We start from the raw sequence: 19,203 nt of genomic DNA on the forward strand, positions 1-19,203 counted from the left end.
ATTTATTTTTACTCACACTGTTACTTTATGTAGTATAAAACACATCCAGGCCACCAATAGGATGGTCACCCCTGCTACAGGTCAGATTTCATGTCACAGGGAACATGCTAGTTAATGCAAGCTATAACGTAATAGTCTCAATTCCCAGTAGAGTCCTTGTTGCCCTCTGCGCTTGTCTGTTTTCTTGCAGAGGTTTCATTCAGACATCTAAACTCAGAGAGCAACAAGGACTCCACAGTTCAGCCCTGAGCTACAAATATTACATTCTATCTGTATCAATTCCCAGTCTCACCACATTGATCCTTTTTAAACAGTGATCACATACTGGGCCTGTTAAATACTAATTGCCACCTTCCTAACTCATCTTATGGTTGTGGGGTGGCAACTACAAAGCTTTTCCTCTTTGAAGTGCAACATGTTCAATAGGATACAGGTAGTCCTTGACTTATGACCACAATTGAGCCCAAAACTTCTGTTGTTAAGCGAGACAGTTAAGTGAGTTTTGCCCCATGTTACAACTTTTCTTCCCATAGCTGTTAAGTGAATCACCACAGTTGTTGAATTAGTAACATGGATGTTAAGTGAACCGGGATTTCCTCACTGATTTGCTTGCCAGAAGGTTGCAAAAAGTGATCACGTGACCTCTGGGATACTGCAACTGTCATGAATATAAGCCAGTTTCCAAGCTCCTGAATTTTGATCATGTGACCATGGGGATGCTGCAGGGGTCATAGGTGTGAAAAATGGCCGTACGTCCCTTTTTCCAGTGCTGCTGTAATTTCGAATGGTCATTAAATGAATGGTTGTTAAGTCGAGGACTACCTGTACTTATTCACACAACGCTGGGTGCTGTGGCTCCAACTGTCGTCTTCCCTCTTTATGCTGATGGGAAAAATTATACGTATCACATACTGCTATTTAGGGAGAAAAGAATGAGCATCGAGCTAGTCTGTGCCAGAATTTCTTTCCCAAATAAACAAAACAAGAAGTATATACTTGTCTTCTACTCCTGTAGCTCCAAGTAGTTCCAAGTCTTTTTCAATGAAGTTATATGCCTCTGCCAACCGTTCTTCTCGTTGCTGCAAGGCAGTTTTTGCTTCAAAAAGACGCTGCTCCACTTCTTTATACTCCTCCTCTGTGAATTTTCTGTAAGCTACACAGAGAGTTCTTAATCCTTTCTGTGAAAAGAATACAAAGTGATTAGTAGACAGGACACTGACAAAAATGTTTGCTTACTGATGGAGTGCATCATTAAATGAAAGTCCAGACAGTTTAGGTCTCCCAAAAAGTGCCTTTTTTTGGACAAGGCACCTTCAGTTTTACTCCCATTAATGGAAGAGGATGAAACCAAGCAACACAGACCAAAGTTCAAGGACAGATGTGGTCTGTAGTCTGTCAAATAATGCTAATTTTGGAAAGCAATGAAGAGATTCTTCTCTCGGGGAGAAGAAGGCGCTAGGTGAATCAGAGGCAACTGGTTATAGGGAGAAATAGAAGGAAGAGAGAGAAGAAGAGAAAGGCCGATGGTCTGAAGAAGCTGAAATGCTTTATTTTTCCAAATGCCACAAGATGTTTTGACCACAGTTCCTATAATCTCTGAACATAAAAGCTGGGGCTGATGGGAAAGTCTATGGTAAAGTCAAGACACTCCCATCAGCCCTCGCTTTGTAAACAAAATCCACAAATAGGCTCGGCATCAGGTAGCACTCCAGGGATCTCAAGCAAAAGTACTAATACCACTTTACAATGCCTTGGTAAGGCCACACCTGGAATACTGCATCCAGTTTTGGTCACCACGATGTAAAAAAGATGTTGAGACTCTAGAAAGGGTACAGATAAGAGCAACAAAGATGATTGGGGGACTGGAGGCTAAAACATATAGGGAACGGTTGCTGGAATTGGGTATGTGTAGTTTAATGAAGAGAAGGGTGAGGGGTGAGATGGTAGCAGTGTTCCAATATCTCAGGGGCTGCCCCAAAGAAGAGGGAGCCAAGCTATTCTCCAAAGCACCTGAAAGCAGGACAAGAAGCAATGGATGGAAACTAGTCAAGGAGAGAAGCAACCTAGAACTAAGGAGAAACTTCCTGACAGTGAGAACAATTAACTAGTGGAACAACCTGCCTCCAGAAGTGGTGAATGCTCCAACACTGGAAGTTTTTAAGAAGAGACTGGACAGACATTTGTCTGAAATGGTATAGGGTTTCCTGCCTGAGCAGGGGGTTGGACTAGATGACCTCCAAGGTCCCTTCCAACTTCTTCTTCTTCTTCTTCTTCTTCTTCTTCTTCTTCTTCTTCTTCTTCTTCTTCTTCTTCTTCTTCTTCTTCTTCTTCTTCTTCTTCTTCTTCTTCATTATTATTATTATTATTATTATTATTATTATTATTATTATTATTATTATTATTATTATTATTATTATAAAAGCACTCTGAATAAAATTGCCTATCGATGCCCAACACATATTCCAACCAGTTCTTAACCCACACGCTTAGTGGATCTGAAATATTATACATTGTACAGTTGGTTATAGTATCCTTATATTTGTTACAGTAATAATTGTTTCTTAATTTAGCACAAGGGTCAGGAACTATGGCTCTTCAATTCAACTACAGACTTCAATTCTGGGAGTTGAAGTCCACAGGTCATAAAAGGGCCATCGTTCCCCACCCCTGATTTAGCATCACCTCTACCATGATCTATCAGAAAGTTTGAAAACAGGCTCTAACATACCAATGCAAATTCATCCACATGGATTCTTGTTTTTTCTACCTCACCATTTTTACTGGAAGGAAGAATAACAGATTCTGCTCCTTTGGTAAATAAAAGCTTTTCACCTACCCCAAGAAAACAAAAAAAAAAAATACAAGTTAGCAGTGCTTATCAGAGGCTATTTGTGTTCCTTTTATAGAACTGGTTTTAGGGGGTCAGAGAATACGTAACATCAAAAGCATCACTATTTTTTTTTAATCTTACCTGATGGACTTTCCACGATCACACTCATTCTCCTACGATTGGGATCAAAGTCCAGTACATGTAGTAATTTGTACCTTTAAAGGAGAAGAGGCTCATGCTTAGTTTGGGTATGAAATAAAGGCCATACTCGTGAAATGCAGGATATTATGAAAACTGCATGCCTGACATTGCACGCACAGGTTATACTTGATGGGCCTGCAGAAGAGGACTCCTGTCAATAGAGAGGCTAATTATAGTCATTTCTGTAATTGATGGAGGGACAGAAAAAGGAAGGAACAAAGGTGAAGGGACACCATTTCCCCAAAGCCATGTGCCGTTTACTTGATCTTCACATCTCATTTCACTAAGTGGCTTACTTATAACGATTCATTTTAAGTAGAGTCCTATTTCTTCAATGTAACCAAAATGCAACCTGTACTTAGGAAAACAAAATCCTCAATTTTTAAAACTGGCATATCATTAACTGTTCAAGTGATACTTAAGGAGAGGAGTTTCTGGTTTGTAGCTTAGGAGGAATGCCATTATGGTAAGGTCACATTCGTGGAAGATACACTGTTAAGAAGCTACTAAGCCTGGACCAGATGGGTTATTGAGGTCGCAATATAAGTGTTTCAAGGACAAATGTTTACAACCTCTACAAAGCACTGAGAACTCTATTTTACAGGGAGGAAAAATGACAAGAGTTGGAAAGAAGCTAATATAATATTATTGCCTAAAGAGGGATAAATTTGACATTAGCAAGAAACTACAGTCAATATTACAATGTCAATATTGACTAATGATTGTAAGTTGATTACGATTTTAGCTGAAAGACTGAAAATAGTTTTGCAAGAATTTAGATAGATAGATAGATAGATAGATAGATAGATAGATAGATAGATAGACAGACAGACAGACAGACAACCTTTATTGTCATTATTTACTGTGGGGAAAATGGCACACATTAAAAACGAAATTTAGTTGCTTGCTCTCAAAGTGTACACATACATAACACACATTTAAACATGCTATATACAACATATACATAGACCTACACCCTTACATATAACATATAAATATTAATTGCTGCCCATCTTGAATACATAACGGAAGGAGGAAGCTTTAGAGTTTACAAGGTTAATACTTAATTTATTCATGAGGACCAGGGTGGATTTTATTTCAAATCTTTCCTGTAAATGTGAAGAACTTGAAGGAATATTTTATCATGTTTGGTAGATGGGTAAAAAAGCCAAACAATTTTGGATATAAATAAATGCACTAATTCAGAAAAATTTAAAGACTAATGTATATATACTCAGAGGTTTTACTTTTGGGGATTCTTTTGGGATTAACAGACAAATTTAGATCTTTAACCACTGGGCCATCGCGCTCCCCCCCCCCCACGCCCTGATATCAGAAATTAGGATCTTTTAAATCCACTTTGGCTGAAGTTGATGGCAGTTGCATTCACCAATATTTCTAGGACCGTAAGTTTTACTCCTGCACTACAGAATGTCAGTATTTTTTTTAAAGAAACAAGGAAACCTATTCTTTGTTGCTTTACCTTTCCAGCTTTCCACAGCTTTTAAGCTCCATGCTTTCTGCATTTGCCCCAGTAAACACAACACCAACCCTAAAAATTCCAAAGAAAGTGAAAGAAGTGGATAACCTTATGAACATTAAAAACAGTGTCTTGTGTAGAAAAGTAATATTGCTCACTATTATCCATGCATAGCAGTAAAACGCTTTTAGAAAGAATCTTGAATAATTCTTCCATGAAGGTGCTTTCAGATTTCATAATAGACTCCTGTTTAAGGATGGCTGAACGCAACAGTAACAAGTTATATTAAAGCCAGTTAATTTAATCAAAAATTAAATTCTGAAATTGACATCTAGACTCCAATCCATTTTTGCTAATCTCTATGCAGCTCTATTAAAGAAGAAGAATTAAAATGTATGCCATATAGATTTAGTTACATTGGGAGAAGGAACAAAGTTGCACCAGTGCTGCAAGGCAAAATCCCCACCGCTCTGCACTCTGCAAGCCCTGGCATGACCAGCTGATGTCCACCATTTTCTTCCTGCCACTGACAAGGCCCAGCAAGTTCTGTCCCTATGCAAGGCAAGTGCTGACTCAGGAATTCTGGGAGTTGAAGTCCATGAGTCATAAAAGAGCCGAGGTTGCCTACCCCTGGCCTAGGCCTTCTTCCAGAGGCCACACACTCAGTTCTCTAAATTACAGGGGCCATCCTTGTGTTGCTTTGGAAAACATCAGACGTTTTCTGAAGGCTTTCTGAAGCATTGGAGAATAATGAGCATGGCTTTCTTGGAAGGTTTCAGAAGGCCTCAGAAGCCTGACAAAAAACAGTTATGAGCAATTTTGGCGGCTTTCCCTCAAGGGATGTAGACAAGTTGATGTCAAGTAAATGTCTGCTGTGGATCCCTCACTTGGATTTCTACACTAAGCAGGGACACTGTGGCCTAAATGCCATTCTCAGTTTCACATCCCTTCCAATTCTCAATCATGTCAATCAATGATTCTCAACCAGTAAATCATGCTGGGAGTAATCAGTGGAAAAAAGGAGAAAGGGCCACCCTACTACCTGTTGGGTGGACACTATAAAAGACAGACACCAGGACGACCATGGCGGATCTGAAGGAGGAGGTGCAAGTCAGACGGGCATGAAGAATGCTGATTCATAGGGTGGTCAAGGGTCAGACATGACTGAATGGCTGACAATGATGTCTGATTCTCAAGGGCCTGCAATTCTGTTGAGACTCATCAGCTGAATTGACTAAATGGAAGAGCGAGGCAGGGTAACTCTAGCAGAGGGCCCAGAGATAATCAGTTTGGTAGTATGGCTGTTATTTTACTAACCAACCATAGTGGTGTTACAAAAAGCAATGCAATGCCCTCATTCCTGGTAATTCATCCCTGGTATTCTAGAACTCATACAAGAGCACCCCTAGTAAGAGTTAAAGAAAGGCTGGACAGCATATTTGGACCTCTCTTCTCCTTGGCTTGTTCCCCCAATCTGATATTGCCCTTTACAATGCAGAGCCTGGCCTTATGATCCTTACTTGCGAGCTGCTTCAACTAAAGTCTTTTCATCTGGGGACGAGGCGTAGTACTCCAATTCAGATGGTAGACCATTGCTACGCCACGGGCTGTCGCAAATGCCATCAGTTTGGTCATTATTAATCTGCACTGTATGACAGAGACAAAGAGCTTTCAGGAAGAGTTCTTCCTCATGTGTCTGTTAAAAAAAAAAAGACAAAACACTGCGATGAATCTGATTTATTAATTTTATCTTTATCCTATGAAGCAAACTCCTACCAAAATAAAAAGTTATGATTAGCCACAAAAATGTAAGCCTGTGTATTTTCATGGTGAATATCTGGGCTATCATAGCTAGAGAAGTTTTTTTTTCCTCTCAACTAAAAATACAACACATATTACGGTCCAAAGTACCGAACAAGGTCTCATAATATTTTATGAAAATTTTGGACAGGGTTTTTACATTTTTTCACAAATGGACTTATCTACGACTTTATTAAGATTGTTATTTTCTTAACAACTGACAATCTACAGGTGTTCCACAACTTACGAACATAATGTGAGCCCGCAATTCAGTTATAAGTTGTGAAGTCATAAAATGGGTCATTACGTGACTATGCCTGATTTTACAAGCTGGTCTTTCGTGTGTGTTTGTGTATGTGTGTGTGTGTGTCAGTTATTAAGCAAATGCAGTGGTTGTAAAGCAAATGTGATGGTTGTAAAATGAATCCATTGTTCACTACAGAGCATTGGGAAGTAAATGTCAGTTTCTGGAAAAAATATTGTGAACTGTGGGACGCAGCAATTGGCTATAAATGTGGGCTGCTTACTGAGTGCCCCAAATATGGTCGTTTGACAATGGATGTTGGAACTTCAAATTCAATTTTTAAGTCCCATTTTTTAGGGTCTGTTGTAACTGTGGTGATAAGTCGAGGAGCACTTGTATATAGACAGGCTACCAAATGTTTTCTGGTATTATTTCATGCAGTATCTAAATATGGGCCTTATAGTGAACATATTATTGTACATATAGATATTATGTTTGTAGGAAGTCTAGTTTGTCAAACCTTTTTCTTCTACATTTTATAATCTAAGAGACAGAATAAGGAGTACCCAATCGCACGGAGATTTTATGTAATAAGTTTAAATTTTGAATATGTTTTAGTTTAATTCGAAGAATGGCTGCAGGACTTGGGTTTGGCTGGTCTAAAGAAAAGGAGAAATAGGGGAGACATGATAGCAGTATTCCAGTATTTGAGGGGCTGCCACAAAGAAGAGGGGGTCACGTTATTCTCCAAAGCACCAGAGGGAAGGATGAGAAACAATGGTTGGAAGCTGGTCAAAGAGAGAATTAAGGAGAAACTTCCTGATGTGAGGACAATTAACCAGTGGAACAGCTTGCCCCCAGAAATCGTGGGTGCTCCATCACTGGAGGTTTTTAAGAAGAGGCTAGACAGTCACTTGTCTGAGATGGTATAGGTTCTCTGCTTGAGCAGGGGGCTGGACTAGAAGACCTCTGAGGTCCCTTCCAGCTCTGCTCTATTCTATTCTATTCTATTCTATTCTATTCTATTCTATTCTATTCTATTCTATTCTATTCTATTCTATTCTATTCTATTCTATTCTATTAAAATTCCATTAAAAGCTATTAGATACAGCGAGTCAAGATAAAATTTGTATTTATTATTAAATTCATATCCTGCCTTTATTTTGTGCATCTTAAGGCAGAATACATAATTCTCCTACCTGCTGGCCAAAACTTTAAATAGTTCTCCTACTTTAAGATCAGTTTGAATTTCTTTTCCTCAAAATATAGAACAGGGTTAATAATGTATTACACTAAATGTGCTAAAATTGCATTACATTACATTACATTCTGAATTTGACAGAGTAAAGATACATTTTTAAAAAATAACAGTTGGAGGTGAGATTTGAAAGTAATTCTTTTGGATAATTGATACATTATCCTCAAACAGTAATAAGGATCAATGTTTTGAATGAAAGGTTTTTAAATATAGGATTCCAAACACAGATGCTCATTCTCCATTAGCACAGAACATTAGGAAAAATAAGAACATTAGCATAAAAAAAATGGAGCATCATGCAATTGATCTCTTGGAGACAATGTACTATTTTTTCTTAGAAACCTAAATAATAACAGATCTTAGTTGCAGTCAGAATTAATACAGTGGAAAGTTTAGAAGTTACTTTTGAAAAGCACTCATAAAAAAGCTTCAAGAAGGATGTCTATACAGATTCTCAGTCATCCAGATGAGAGTTATCCCAAATATGCTTTTTCACGAGGCAACTGGACTTTCTTGTTTTTTCTTTGAAGATGTTTCACTTCTCATCCAAGAAGCTTCTTCGGCTCTGACTGGATGGTGAAAGTCCAATTGCCTCGTGAAAAAGCATCTTTGGGATAACTTCAAGAAGGACCCGAACTTTAGACTATAGAAAGCTCAAAATTAATTTCAAGAAATTAATTTTAGAAAGAACTTACAAAACTGGGCTGTACTCCATCTGGAAAGTCTTCTATCAATCCCTCAGGAACTAATCTGCCATTGATTTCTTGATATTTGAGACCATTAATGGAACATTCCCGAAACTGCATCACATTTTCTGTCAATGTACCAGTTTTATCTGTAAATACATACTCCACCTACAGTAAGTTAAGAAGTTACGTCAGTCAAATAAGTTTAAGAGTTAAAAAAGGCAACAAGTCTCCCTCATATCCACTAGTGGGACATTCATATGGTCTACAGATACACTGCACTCATTCCAACTTGTGCACATTTATTGTACTTATCTGAAATAGGTGGAATTGGTTTATTATAAATGCATGGAAAATAAATATTCAATAAGCTTTTCTAATAATTATACAATGTATAGGGCAACAATGCTCATTTAAAATCTCAGTCTGTGGTCCACTGCTGAACCACTTTCAAATTACAATTTTTAGTGAGACAAAAGGGGGAAAAATTATAAAATCCATAGGGAATATTAACTGTGTAAAAAGAACAACTATGAATTTAATCACTTTTGATTAATCAAATCAAATCTAGCTTCCTCTTGTTTCAAACACTATTTTGAATTATTTTATACCTGTCCCAGTTCTTCATTGAGGTCTGAAGTATTTACTTGGGCCTTTTCATTTGTTTCTTCATGATAGAGATCAAGGTCCCAACCAATAAAAAAAGACCCAAGGAATTTCTGCATCTCCACAGTCACGTAAAGTGAAATGGGTATAATGAAGTTGTAAAGTACCAGGAAAGCAAGAAAATCTGAAATGAAGCTCAAGATCTAAAAGAAGAAAGGGAAGTATTATTACACTAAAAAATAAGAGAAAGCATTTGAGGACGAGATTATAACAGATACGATCAAAATGCAATTCTATAGAACAGTGATATTGATATAGTGAGGGCATATTCTGTAACAACCTAACTAACAGGTAGTCCTTGACTTACAACCATAATTGAGCCAAGAATTGTGCTGTTCATTAAAAAGGTCATCCTGTGACTGACCCGATTTATGATGTTTTGTGGCAGTTAAACAAGCCACGATGGTTGTTAAATCAACGGTCATTACAGAAATGCCATGGTTGTTAAACTGGAAATAAATGCTGGTTATGGCAAAAACTATAAATCACAGTTATGTATCCTTGGGATACTACAAACTGTTGTAAATGTGGGCTGGTTGCCCAACGCCCAAAACGGAATGGGACAACCTGCCGCAGCCAACTCGCTATGGCCACCTCTCTATGGCCAACTTGCTGTGGCTAACTCACCACAGCCAACATGCTGTGGGACAACTCATCATAGGACAATTTATCAATTCAATTTAATTATTTAAAATAAATAAATTGTTTTCATTTTTTGTCATTCAGATTTCATTTTGCCCCTTCTTTTGCATCCTTCCTTTAATGATTCTATTCCATCATTTCTTTTGTCCTGCAGTGAGTTTCCCATGGCAACTTAGCTGCAGCAACAAGTTGGCCACGGCGAGTTAGGCATAGTGAATTGTCATAGAACCCTAACCCAAAATAAAATCATGGGATTATGGGGAAAGAGATGACTATCAAAATTTCAAATCTGGGTCATACATACTTTTGGGTGTGTTGTAACTTTGAAAGATGCTAAATGCCTGATAGTAAGTCAAGGACTACCTGTATATCATCTAAGAACTACTAAACCAAGCTTATGTTTTTTCCAAAAGTAGTGTCTTTTCTGTTTGTGATCAAGTAAGTTTAATCCAGAACAGGGATCTTACCCCATATTTGATAATACTTTTGTCTCATCCCTTTCCCACCGAACTGAAATTAGTATAGGTAGTGCTCAACTTACAACAGTTCATTTAATGACTATTGAAAGTTATAATGGGACTGAAAAAAGTGATCTGTGACCGTTTTTCACATTTATGACTAACTACAGCAGTATCCCCATGATCACAAGATCAAAATTCAGACACTTGACAAATAATTCATATTTATGACAGTTGCAGTGTCCTGGGGTCATGTGATCAGACCTTCTGACAAGCAAAGTCAATGGGGAAGCTAGATTTACTTAACAGCCATGTTAATAACTTAGTAAGTGCAGTGACACTTAACAATTATGGCAAAAAAGGTTGTAAAATGAGGCAAAACTCACTTAACAAATGTCTTACATAGCAACAGAACTTTGGGGCTCAAATGCGATCATACGTTGAGGACTATCTGTATATAAAAGCCATTCATTCCATTTACCTCTGTTGGCAAATAGTGTTATAGATGAAGGGAGACAGGGAGGCCTTAATCATAATATCAGTCCAAGAGTAGATTCAGATAACATACTAAATCTAATCTCAGTTTGACCCATGTGACATGTGAATGTATCTACTTTCTTCTTACGACTGCTGGTTACTATGTAAAGATGGGTTTTCTTTGCTGCATTAGAGGCATTATTTGCTTTTCTTGCTTGGGACGAGAATATAGAAACAACTTCTAAGCATGTGAGGTTTTTTAAAAAAAATCCCTTTAAGCAGAAAAGTAAGTCACAATAGTCACATATTATCGGCTACAATAATGGAGCAAGAAATTATCTGAAGAGAATTCTTGTCTCCCTTTAGTTATTTTTATAAGTCAAATCAAAACTTCCGATACAGGAAAAAAACACCTAAATCAGACATATCATTTACATTTTACCTTACTGCTGTTTCTTTCATGATCAGTTTGCTGGTTATACCAAGGTTCATTCCACTTCTCTTCATTCTGCCAGGCATACTTCAGTATTGTACTCAAGACAGCTTCACAAAGGAGGATTATTAGGTAGATAATCAAAAAAGAATTCATAGACCTGGGGGGGGGGGAAGACAATTGAATACCCAAATGCTACTGAATTAAAACTGTCCTACAGGTAAAGAAAAACAGAGGAGCACTGAAGACAAAGGGAGCTCTGGGCAATTCAAATATATCTGTGCATTACTTTAAAAAACTACAGCAACAATAATTCTAACAGTCTTTGTGTTGCATTCAACCAGCTTGGAACTTTTGCATACGGGGAAGGGTGGAGATTGAAAAAGGAAGTGTTTGATAGAATCATTAGGTTGGAGATTGCCCTACCATCCTGGACCAATGGCCGTCCAAACTTTTCTTGAAAAACAACAGCTTTGCTTTTTCTGTCTTACCCCTTGATTGAAAAAAAAGTTCTTCAGTATTAAAGGCAGAAGATGGAAAATCACGAGAGGTTTCTTGCTTCGTGAAGCATGTAAAACAAGAGGTCTCCAGCCTTCTGGGCACCAGGGACCGATTCCATGGAGAAAGGTTTTTCCATGGACTGGAGAGTGTGTGGTTTTGTATGTTGCCTGCATCCCACGGATGGGGCTTTGTGTGTTTGTGTGAACCGGCTGTTGGCATGCCGCGGCCCGGTCCCGGTCCACAGGCCGGGGGGGGGGGGGGTCGGGCACCGCTGATGTAAAACACTCAAGGGCAAACTGATATGCAGAATGAATTCAATATCTCTAGGACTGTGCTTTGTTATACACTGATGACCTATCAGAGCAGTTCTCATAAAAACTGTCAGAAGCAAGTTTGATCTGACTACATCCCACTTCATGTGGTGATTTATTTCCAAGTTCCCTTGAGGAACAAAGTCCAATACATTTGAATATTCCAAAAGCAAATATTAATTTCGCTAAAGTAGAACGAACGTGAGAACGTTAGCCTAATAATACTTATCAAATGGTTCAAGCAACAGAGGTGTTCAAAAAAAAGTTAAAACATGTTCCTTTGCTTTTTAACTTGTGTCTTTTGTATTTTTTAGCTTTTTTAAGTTATTGTTTGTATTCCATCCTATGACCCTAATAAATATTTGAACCGTTCCCTTGCGCGCTTGCATCCCTTCTTCTGAATTCCTCTTGTTTTACAGTTTAAATTAATACATTAATCTTTAACGGAGTAAAATACTGCCAAACCACATACTTCTCTACTGCTGATCGTTTCTGGGATTTGCTCTTATAATTCAGTGCCATCTTTGTCTCCATTCCTGTATACACAGCAACACCTATAAAAAGTAAAAGAACGTTCAGCATGGCAGCAAGACTGCGTATTACTCTAGGCTCTGTTCTTCTCCTTTTATTTTGAGGAGCCAGACACAGAGGGATTCCTTCAGTTTCTGGCTGATCACTCTGCTGGGTTTCCAAATCCACTCTTATGATTGCAGTGGTGATTTTTTTTCAAGTGAGTAGTTTTTTTGTCCAGATTTTTAAATTGGGAAGATATTCTAGTATTTCACCAAATCAAATGGACCAGGAGGCAACAGAAAGAAACTTTTACAAGAGAAATCTTTAAGTGGTCTAGGTTCCTGGAACAGAGGGAATGAAGCACTAATAGGACTTTAAAAAAGACAGACAGACAAACATAGAATCCAGGTTCTCTGGGTCACACCAGAATCAACTACAGTTACTCCTCGACTTACAACCACCATTTCTTGCCACATTTGTTAAGCGGATCACCGCAGTTGTTAAGTGAATCTTGCTTCCCCGTTGACTTTGCTTGTCAACAGATCGCAAAAGAGGATGGTGTGACCCCGACACTGGAACTGTCATAAATATGAGACAGTTGCCAAGCCTCTAAATTTATTTATTTATTTATTTAATTGGATTTATATACCGCCCTTTCCCGCAGGACTCAGGGTGGTTTACAGGGTATTTAAAACAAGAAATACAAAAGTTAAAAACAATTAAAAATAATTACAACAGTCCCTGAAAAAGTAAAAAAACCCAATTAAAATTAAAATTAAAATTCTCAGCCTGGGCCAGAGAGCTCGAAGAGCCAGGTCTTCAGGTCCCGGCGGAATGAACGGAGGTCAATCACGTGGCTATGGGGATGTTGCAATGTGTGAAAAACAGTCATAAGTCACTTTTTTCAAGGCCGTTGTAACTTCGGCCACTAAACGAACTGCTGCAAGTCGAGGACTACCTGTATTTCTTGGTGCAAGTTATTATAATCAACACAGCACTCTTCCTCTTAATTACCGGTAGATGATCAGCCAGCGATTAGCTACTGTAACAGAAAACTCTGCAATTTAATCCATTCAAGAAATATTAACCAGTTAGTGAAACTTTACTGTCACACACCAAAAATTTCTTTAGTGTTTTTCAACCTTGCTCCACGAAGTAGAAGACTTTCGGGTCCAAGGGGTCTGCAAAAGAAAGATCACTGATTGTTCACACTGTTGGATAAAGTGAACCAGTCCCCTCTTTCTCAGCCCTGGAAAGAAGGCAATGGCAAACTACTTCTGAAAACCTTGCCAAGAAAATTGAAGGGACTAGTCCAGGCAAATCATCAGGCATCAAAAACTGACTTGAAGGCACACACACAAACACTGAGCAGGGCAATTGGAAATAGTCTGTCAAAGGTGAACTATAGGACTAACAAGAGGATCCTCTGGAACAGGGTTAGGAACCTTGGCTCTTTTATGACTTGTGGACTTCAATACCCAGAATTCTTGAGCCAGCTGTGATAAGTCATTCCACAAGTCATTTAAAGAGCCAAGGTTCCCTACCCCTGGCCTAGGATAAAGAGTGAATAATTTTGTATTTGGGAATCAAAATAGTTTGGAACTAACTACCCCTCTCTGGAATGCAGCAATTTTATTGGACCTAAAAAGGAAGAGATAAATTCATAGAATAGTGTCACTGAAACCCAATTAACTTACACGTATAGTCTGGAGACGCCACAAAGAGCATGTCATGTAATGCCCATCTCATTCTACTTCTGAACTTCGTGGGGGCATCAGCTGGTCATAAGACACAACAGATCCTACGTGAATCCTTTTTTTCAATCCAGTAAAGCTCTTATTAAGGTTTTTTTTAAAAAAAATTCTGTTGTGCTATCAAAGAAGTATGCATTGAAACTAAACAACTAAACAACCACAACAAAAGTTACGTAATTCAAAAATTCCTTTAGTATTTCAAGTCGTTTGATATTGTTTTGTTATTGATGTTGCTCAGCTACTGTTTGCTTTGCTGTTTTTCACCACAACTCCTTCTCTAAGGAGTTCTGGATTCATCTGAATGTGCCACTTAAGAACAACTCCCTCATCCCACAAGCAAACAATACTTTGAATTCCCCCTTACAGAGAAGATACTTGATTTATGAAATGCTCTGTTGTTGCTGTCAGAGAAACAAGGGTAATAATTTCAACTTCACCTGTTTCTCTTAAGGTTTTCTGCAATGACTAGATCCTTGGACCAGCAATAATTCTTATAATATTTATATAGATGTTTACAAAGGGTGAGCAAAGACCCTGAATCAAATAAAATTGTCAGCCATGCTGACCTAATTTTAAGACAAACCTGTTGGGCACCTATCTATTATGGCTTGAAATGTCTGAGTAATTATTAGAAGAAATAGAAAGTTTACCAGGTACATAGGGGCTCAAATGTTCTATACAAGAAAACTAGTTTTTACGATTTCTTTTATATAACAAGAAAAAACAACAGCTGGATGTATAAATTAGTCCAAGCTGGTCAAATTACTAGCTGACAGTTCACAACATCACTCAAACCAGGAAGGAATAATAGCTTCTAACCACAAATTACAATAGCTTGCAACAGTTTGCATTTCTCACAGTTTTAAGATACTTCCACTACAACTTATTATTTATGCAGTAGTAGTTATCTAAAGAGGGAAGCGGTGGCTCAGTGGGTTAGGTCGCTGAGCTTGTCGATCAGAAGATCAGCAGTTTGGCGGGTTGAATCCCGAGTGCCGCATAGCAGAGTGAGCGCCTGTTACTCGTCCCAGCTTCTGCCAACCTAGCAGTTCGAAAGCAGGTAAAAATGCAAGTAGAAAAATAGCGACCACTACAGTGGGAAGGTAACAGCGTTCCGTGCGCCTTTGGCGTCTAGTCATGCCGGCCACATGACCACGGAGACGTCCTCGGACAAGCGCTGGCTCTTCGGCTTTGAAACGGAGATGAGCACCGGCCCCTAGAGTTGGAAACGACTAGCACGCATGTGCGGGGGAACCTTTACCTTTTTAGTTATCTAAAAGCATTCTATGGGGAAAAAAAAGGTCCACAGAACAGGGCAACAAAAAACACGGAAGCAGAAGCTGCTGCAAAGCAATCACAAAAGTAGTGTAGGAACATCTGGTCAGTGTACTTAATCTTCCCTGTGCCTGATGTAAACAAAGGCATTTTATTTCATTTTATTTACAGAAGTTGGATTGCCTGGATATAGAATTGGTCACAAATCACATTCACTGAGATTGAAGGCATTTGGCTTACCGCACTATTTCCTCAATTTGATGACTTATGGTTATACGCCCAACAAATCTGTAAAACAATATTAATGTGTTACGATTCAAGAAATAAAAGGAAAAGTTAATTTTTCAATATGCCACTAAAGTTTAGTGACTAAACCCTGACCATAATAGCATAGGAAATGAGTTAAAGAAACTGACCTGGTTTGCATGTAATGGTAAGCCCAATTCCTGGCATGCCATGATCAACAAAGCCAGGAATCTGAAGCCAAGAACAAACCAGGAAGCAACAATCAGAAATCCCAGTTCAGACATAGTGCTAAACAAACCATAGGTGGAGGCTTCCTGGTTAGCTTAATTCAAAGCCACATTCTTTAACTTTCTTCCATTTAAATACAACAGTTTTAACATATGACTTTTCCTTCCTTAGCTATAAAATAATACAGGTAGTCCTTGACTTACAACCCCAATTGAGCCCAAAATTTTTGCTGCTAAGCAAGACAGTTAAGTGAGTTTTGCCTGATTTTACGATCTTTCTTGCCACAGTTGTTAAGTGAATCACTGCAGTTGTTGAATTAGTAACATGGTTGCTAAGTGAATCTGGCTTCCCCATTGACTTTGCTTGTAAAGAGGTCACAAAAGGTGACCAACATGACCCCAGGACGCTGCAAATGTCATAAACATGAACATCCAAATTTTGATCACATGATCATGGGGATGCTGCAATGGTTGTAAGTTTTAAAAATGGTAATAAGTCTTTTTTTTCATTGTAACTTCGAATGGTTACATGAAAGATTGTGAGTCGAGAACTACCTGTAACATTTTTTCTACAGCAAATCTGCATTGTCTTGGAGAGTTGTTGGCAGAACTCTTAGTGTTAGGATGACAGAGAACCAAATGTTTCATCCTGTGGTTTTTTGTTTTTTTTTACTATAGAACAGGGAGTGAATGCTTGAACATTGGGAGAATTTTCCAAACTCAGGGAAACTCCCAAATGAAATTAACACAGCATTCCCAGTAAATCATGCCCTTGTTTTCCCTAAGCAACATAGGCATTTAAATTCATGACACCATCACAAGAATTTCCAGAGCAGTTTTAGCCTAATTTTTAATAGCCACAACTTTCTTTCCCAAATCCTTTAAAAAGAGAGAGAGAGAGAGAGAGAGCAATAAAAAACAGAAACCTGTAAAGATCTGCTTCTGGTTGCTGGCATTCAATAACAGCTACAAGTTTGTCCAGATTGGCAACAGACTGCAGCACAGCAGTTTCTGGGACTGTAATGTGTGTCTAAAAGAAAAAGAAAAAGAAAAAGCAATGAATTGACAAGTCTCAATACTTTTGACAGATCCCCAAAGGTCCAAAGCCCAGTTAAAAAAAACACAACCTTGTGGGATCTTAAAACTGCATTCCTAATTTGCCAATAAGTTGTCAGTGTTATAGAAAATGCTGAGTTAAAACAAGCCACGATTTGGTAAACTGGTCATCTGTCAATAGAAAAATGATACATTTCTTCCATCTGGTGTTATACTCATAAATTTCAGGCCTGGCAAAATAACGTGTGAGGGTTCTTTGTTCATCTTAATGAGTGCAAGACTCCCTCACATGATGATCACCACTTGACAAACAGAAAAAAACAAACAGATCATAAATTGGATGAAGCTCTGTATTCTTGTAGAATATTTACTAAAAAGAGGAAAATAGTTGGAGAAATATTAAGGTATACGGATGCCGGTTAAAAAAAGATTGTCTGTGACAAGAAATAAATAGTTGAAAGTAAATAACCAATGAAAAATACATACATAGAAGGGGGGATTTGGTCATCTAGAAAGAATTAATGAGCATTAAATGACAGGACAAATAAAGGAAGGAGGCATGAATGTCTTAACAGGAAAGGAAAAAAGAAAGCTCATATTGCTGGCTATTTTGGACTGGTATATAAACCTTTCACATTCTAAATATTTTAAAATATAAAGTCACATGTTGAACTCAACATTTGTTTACTTAAGTAGAAACAGGTATTTCAAGCTCAAATATTTTAAATTTGAGACATTTTGCATACCTTACTGTCTTGTTATACCAGTTCACAAAATAGGACAAAAATTGGCAAACTAGAGAAAAATAACAGAAAACAGAAGTATTTGTCCTCAAAGAACTTTCTAGCATATCCATAACCTTTTCAATTACATTGGCTAGTCACTTCCTTATAATCAGAACTACACGATACATTCCAATGATTCATATTAACTGTGCCTAAGAATCTCGTTCTAATATTTTTCCTTAAATTCATAAAAAATGAATACAACATGGCCTTTGGCTATAAAAAATAAATCTAAAGCTTTGATATGAACTCAACAAAATTCAAAATAAATTAAATACTCTTTTCTACATAAATAGAATGAAGTACCCTAGCCACAATTTCAAAGAAACAAAAAATTAACTCATTGTAACAGTATGAACCACAGACCTTAAGATTAGTTTCTCCATCCAAACTTGCAGTGGTAACATAGCAACAGCCATGTTCTCTATCCGAGGACAGAAGTACGAGATCAGCAGGGAAGGTTTCATCTTTGGCTACTCTCACAATATCTCCTACCTGGGGAGGCAGAAGAATGTATGGAAAAACTGATTTGCAAATTTACTGGATTAAAACAGTCCAATGAAACCTTATTTGGTCTAATTAAATTCTTTGTAAAGCTGAATACATAGCTATGGCTGTTTTGTTTAAACCCCACAATTACAGAAGACATTTGTTTTATGATACCGTGTTTCCCTGAAATTAAGACCCGGTCTTATATACAGTATTTTTTGCCTCCAAAAGAGGCACTAGGTCTTAATTTTGGAGAATGTCTTACCTTAGGACCACCATAGCCAGGCCTCTCACACCCCAACACCTGTTGTGCCGCTGCCTGACTTCTTCTGTGGCTGCTTGCCGCCACTTGAGGCCTAACGCCATATGGCACATTGTGTCATTGCCGCTCCTCCCAGCAGGATGCCGTATGTTGCTTAGCGCCATTGCTGCTGCTCATGGTAGGACACTGCGTGGCTATTTGGGCCGTTTCCACAGCAGAAATGGCCCGAAGTGCCACGTGGCCTCCTGCTGCGAGCAACAGAAGCAGCCAGAAGTGCGTGAGCAATGGAAACAGCCCGAAGCGCTGCGCAAGCAGCGGAAGGGGCCGAAGCGCCATGCAGCGTCCTGCCAGGAGGAGTGGCAACGGCGCAATGCGCCACATGGTGGCCAGCCAGAAGTGACACCAAGCGGCCACAGAAGAAGTCAAGTAGTGGCATGACAGATGTCTGGGTGTGGGAGGCCTGGCTGTGGTGGTCCTACCGGTAGGCTAAGCGGGTGCGGGGCGCGTGGGGCAGTTTCAATCCCCTACCACTGCCCTAGCTTGATTTTTAGGGGTGCGCCTCGCCTCCAAACTAGGGCTTAGTTTTGGAGTAGGGCTTATATTAGGCCC

The 19,203-nt window shown here is 38.6% G+C and overlaps 1 protein-coding gene across 2 annotated transcripts in view; it reads right to left on the bottom strand.

Annotated features, from left to right (window-relative positions):
• Positions 1 to 19,203, bottom strand: part of ATP11B (ATPase phospholipid transporting 11B (putative)) — a 412,741-nt gene that overhangs the window by 358,786 nt on the left and 34,752 nt on the right. For both annotated transcript variants that reach the window (XM_083363879.1, XM_083363878.1), the window contains exons 6-18: positions 18,210 to 18,338; positions 16,929 to 17,032; positions 15,770 to 15,817; positions 13,617 to 13,681; positions 12,460 to 12,541; positions 11,185 to 11,335; positions 9,111 to 9,308; positions 8,509 to 8,667; positions 6,032 to 6,207; positions 4,515 to 4,583; positions 2,972 to 3,045; positions 2,729 to 2,832; positions 997 to 1,178 (exon numbers count right to left, since the gene is read on the bottom strand). In XM_083363879.1, coding sequence (XP_083220005.1) covers positions 997 to 1,178; positions 2,729 to 2,832; positions 2,972 to 3,045; positions 4,515 to 4,583; positions 6,032 to 6,207; positions 8,509 to 8,667; positions 9,111 to 9,308; positions 11,185 to 11,335; positions 12,460 to 12,541; positions 13,617 to 13,681; positions 15,770 to 15,817; positions 16,929 to 17,032; positions 18,210 to 18,338 — 1,541 coding nt within the window. The remainder of the gene's footprint in view (positions 1 to 996; positions 1,179 to 2,728; positions 2,833 to 2,971; positions 3,046 to 4,514; positions 4,584 to 6,031; positions 6,208 to 8,508; positions 8,668 to 9,110; positions 9,309 to 11,184; positions 11,336 to 12,459; positions 12,542 to 13,616; positions 13,682 to 15,769; positions 15,818 to 16,928; positions 17,033 to 18,209; positions 18,339 to 19,203) is intronic.

This window comes from Vipera ursinii (genome assembly GCF_947247035.1).
Source record: "Vipera ursinii genome assembly, chromosome: 5".
Lineage (NCBI taxonomy): Eukaryota > Metazoa > Chordata > Lepidosauria > Squamata > Viperidae > Vipera > Vipera ursinii.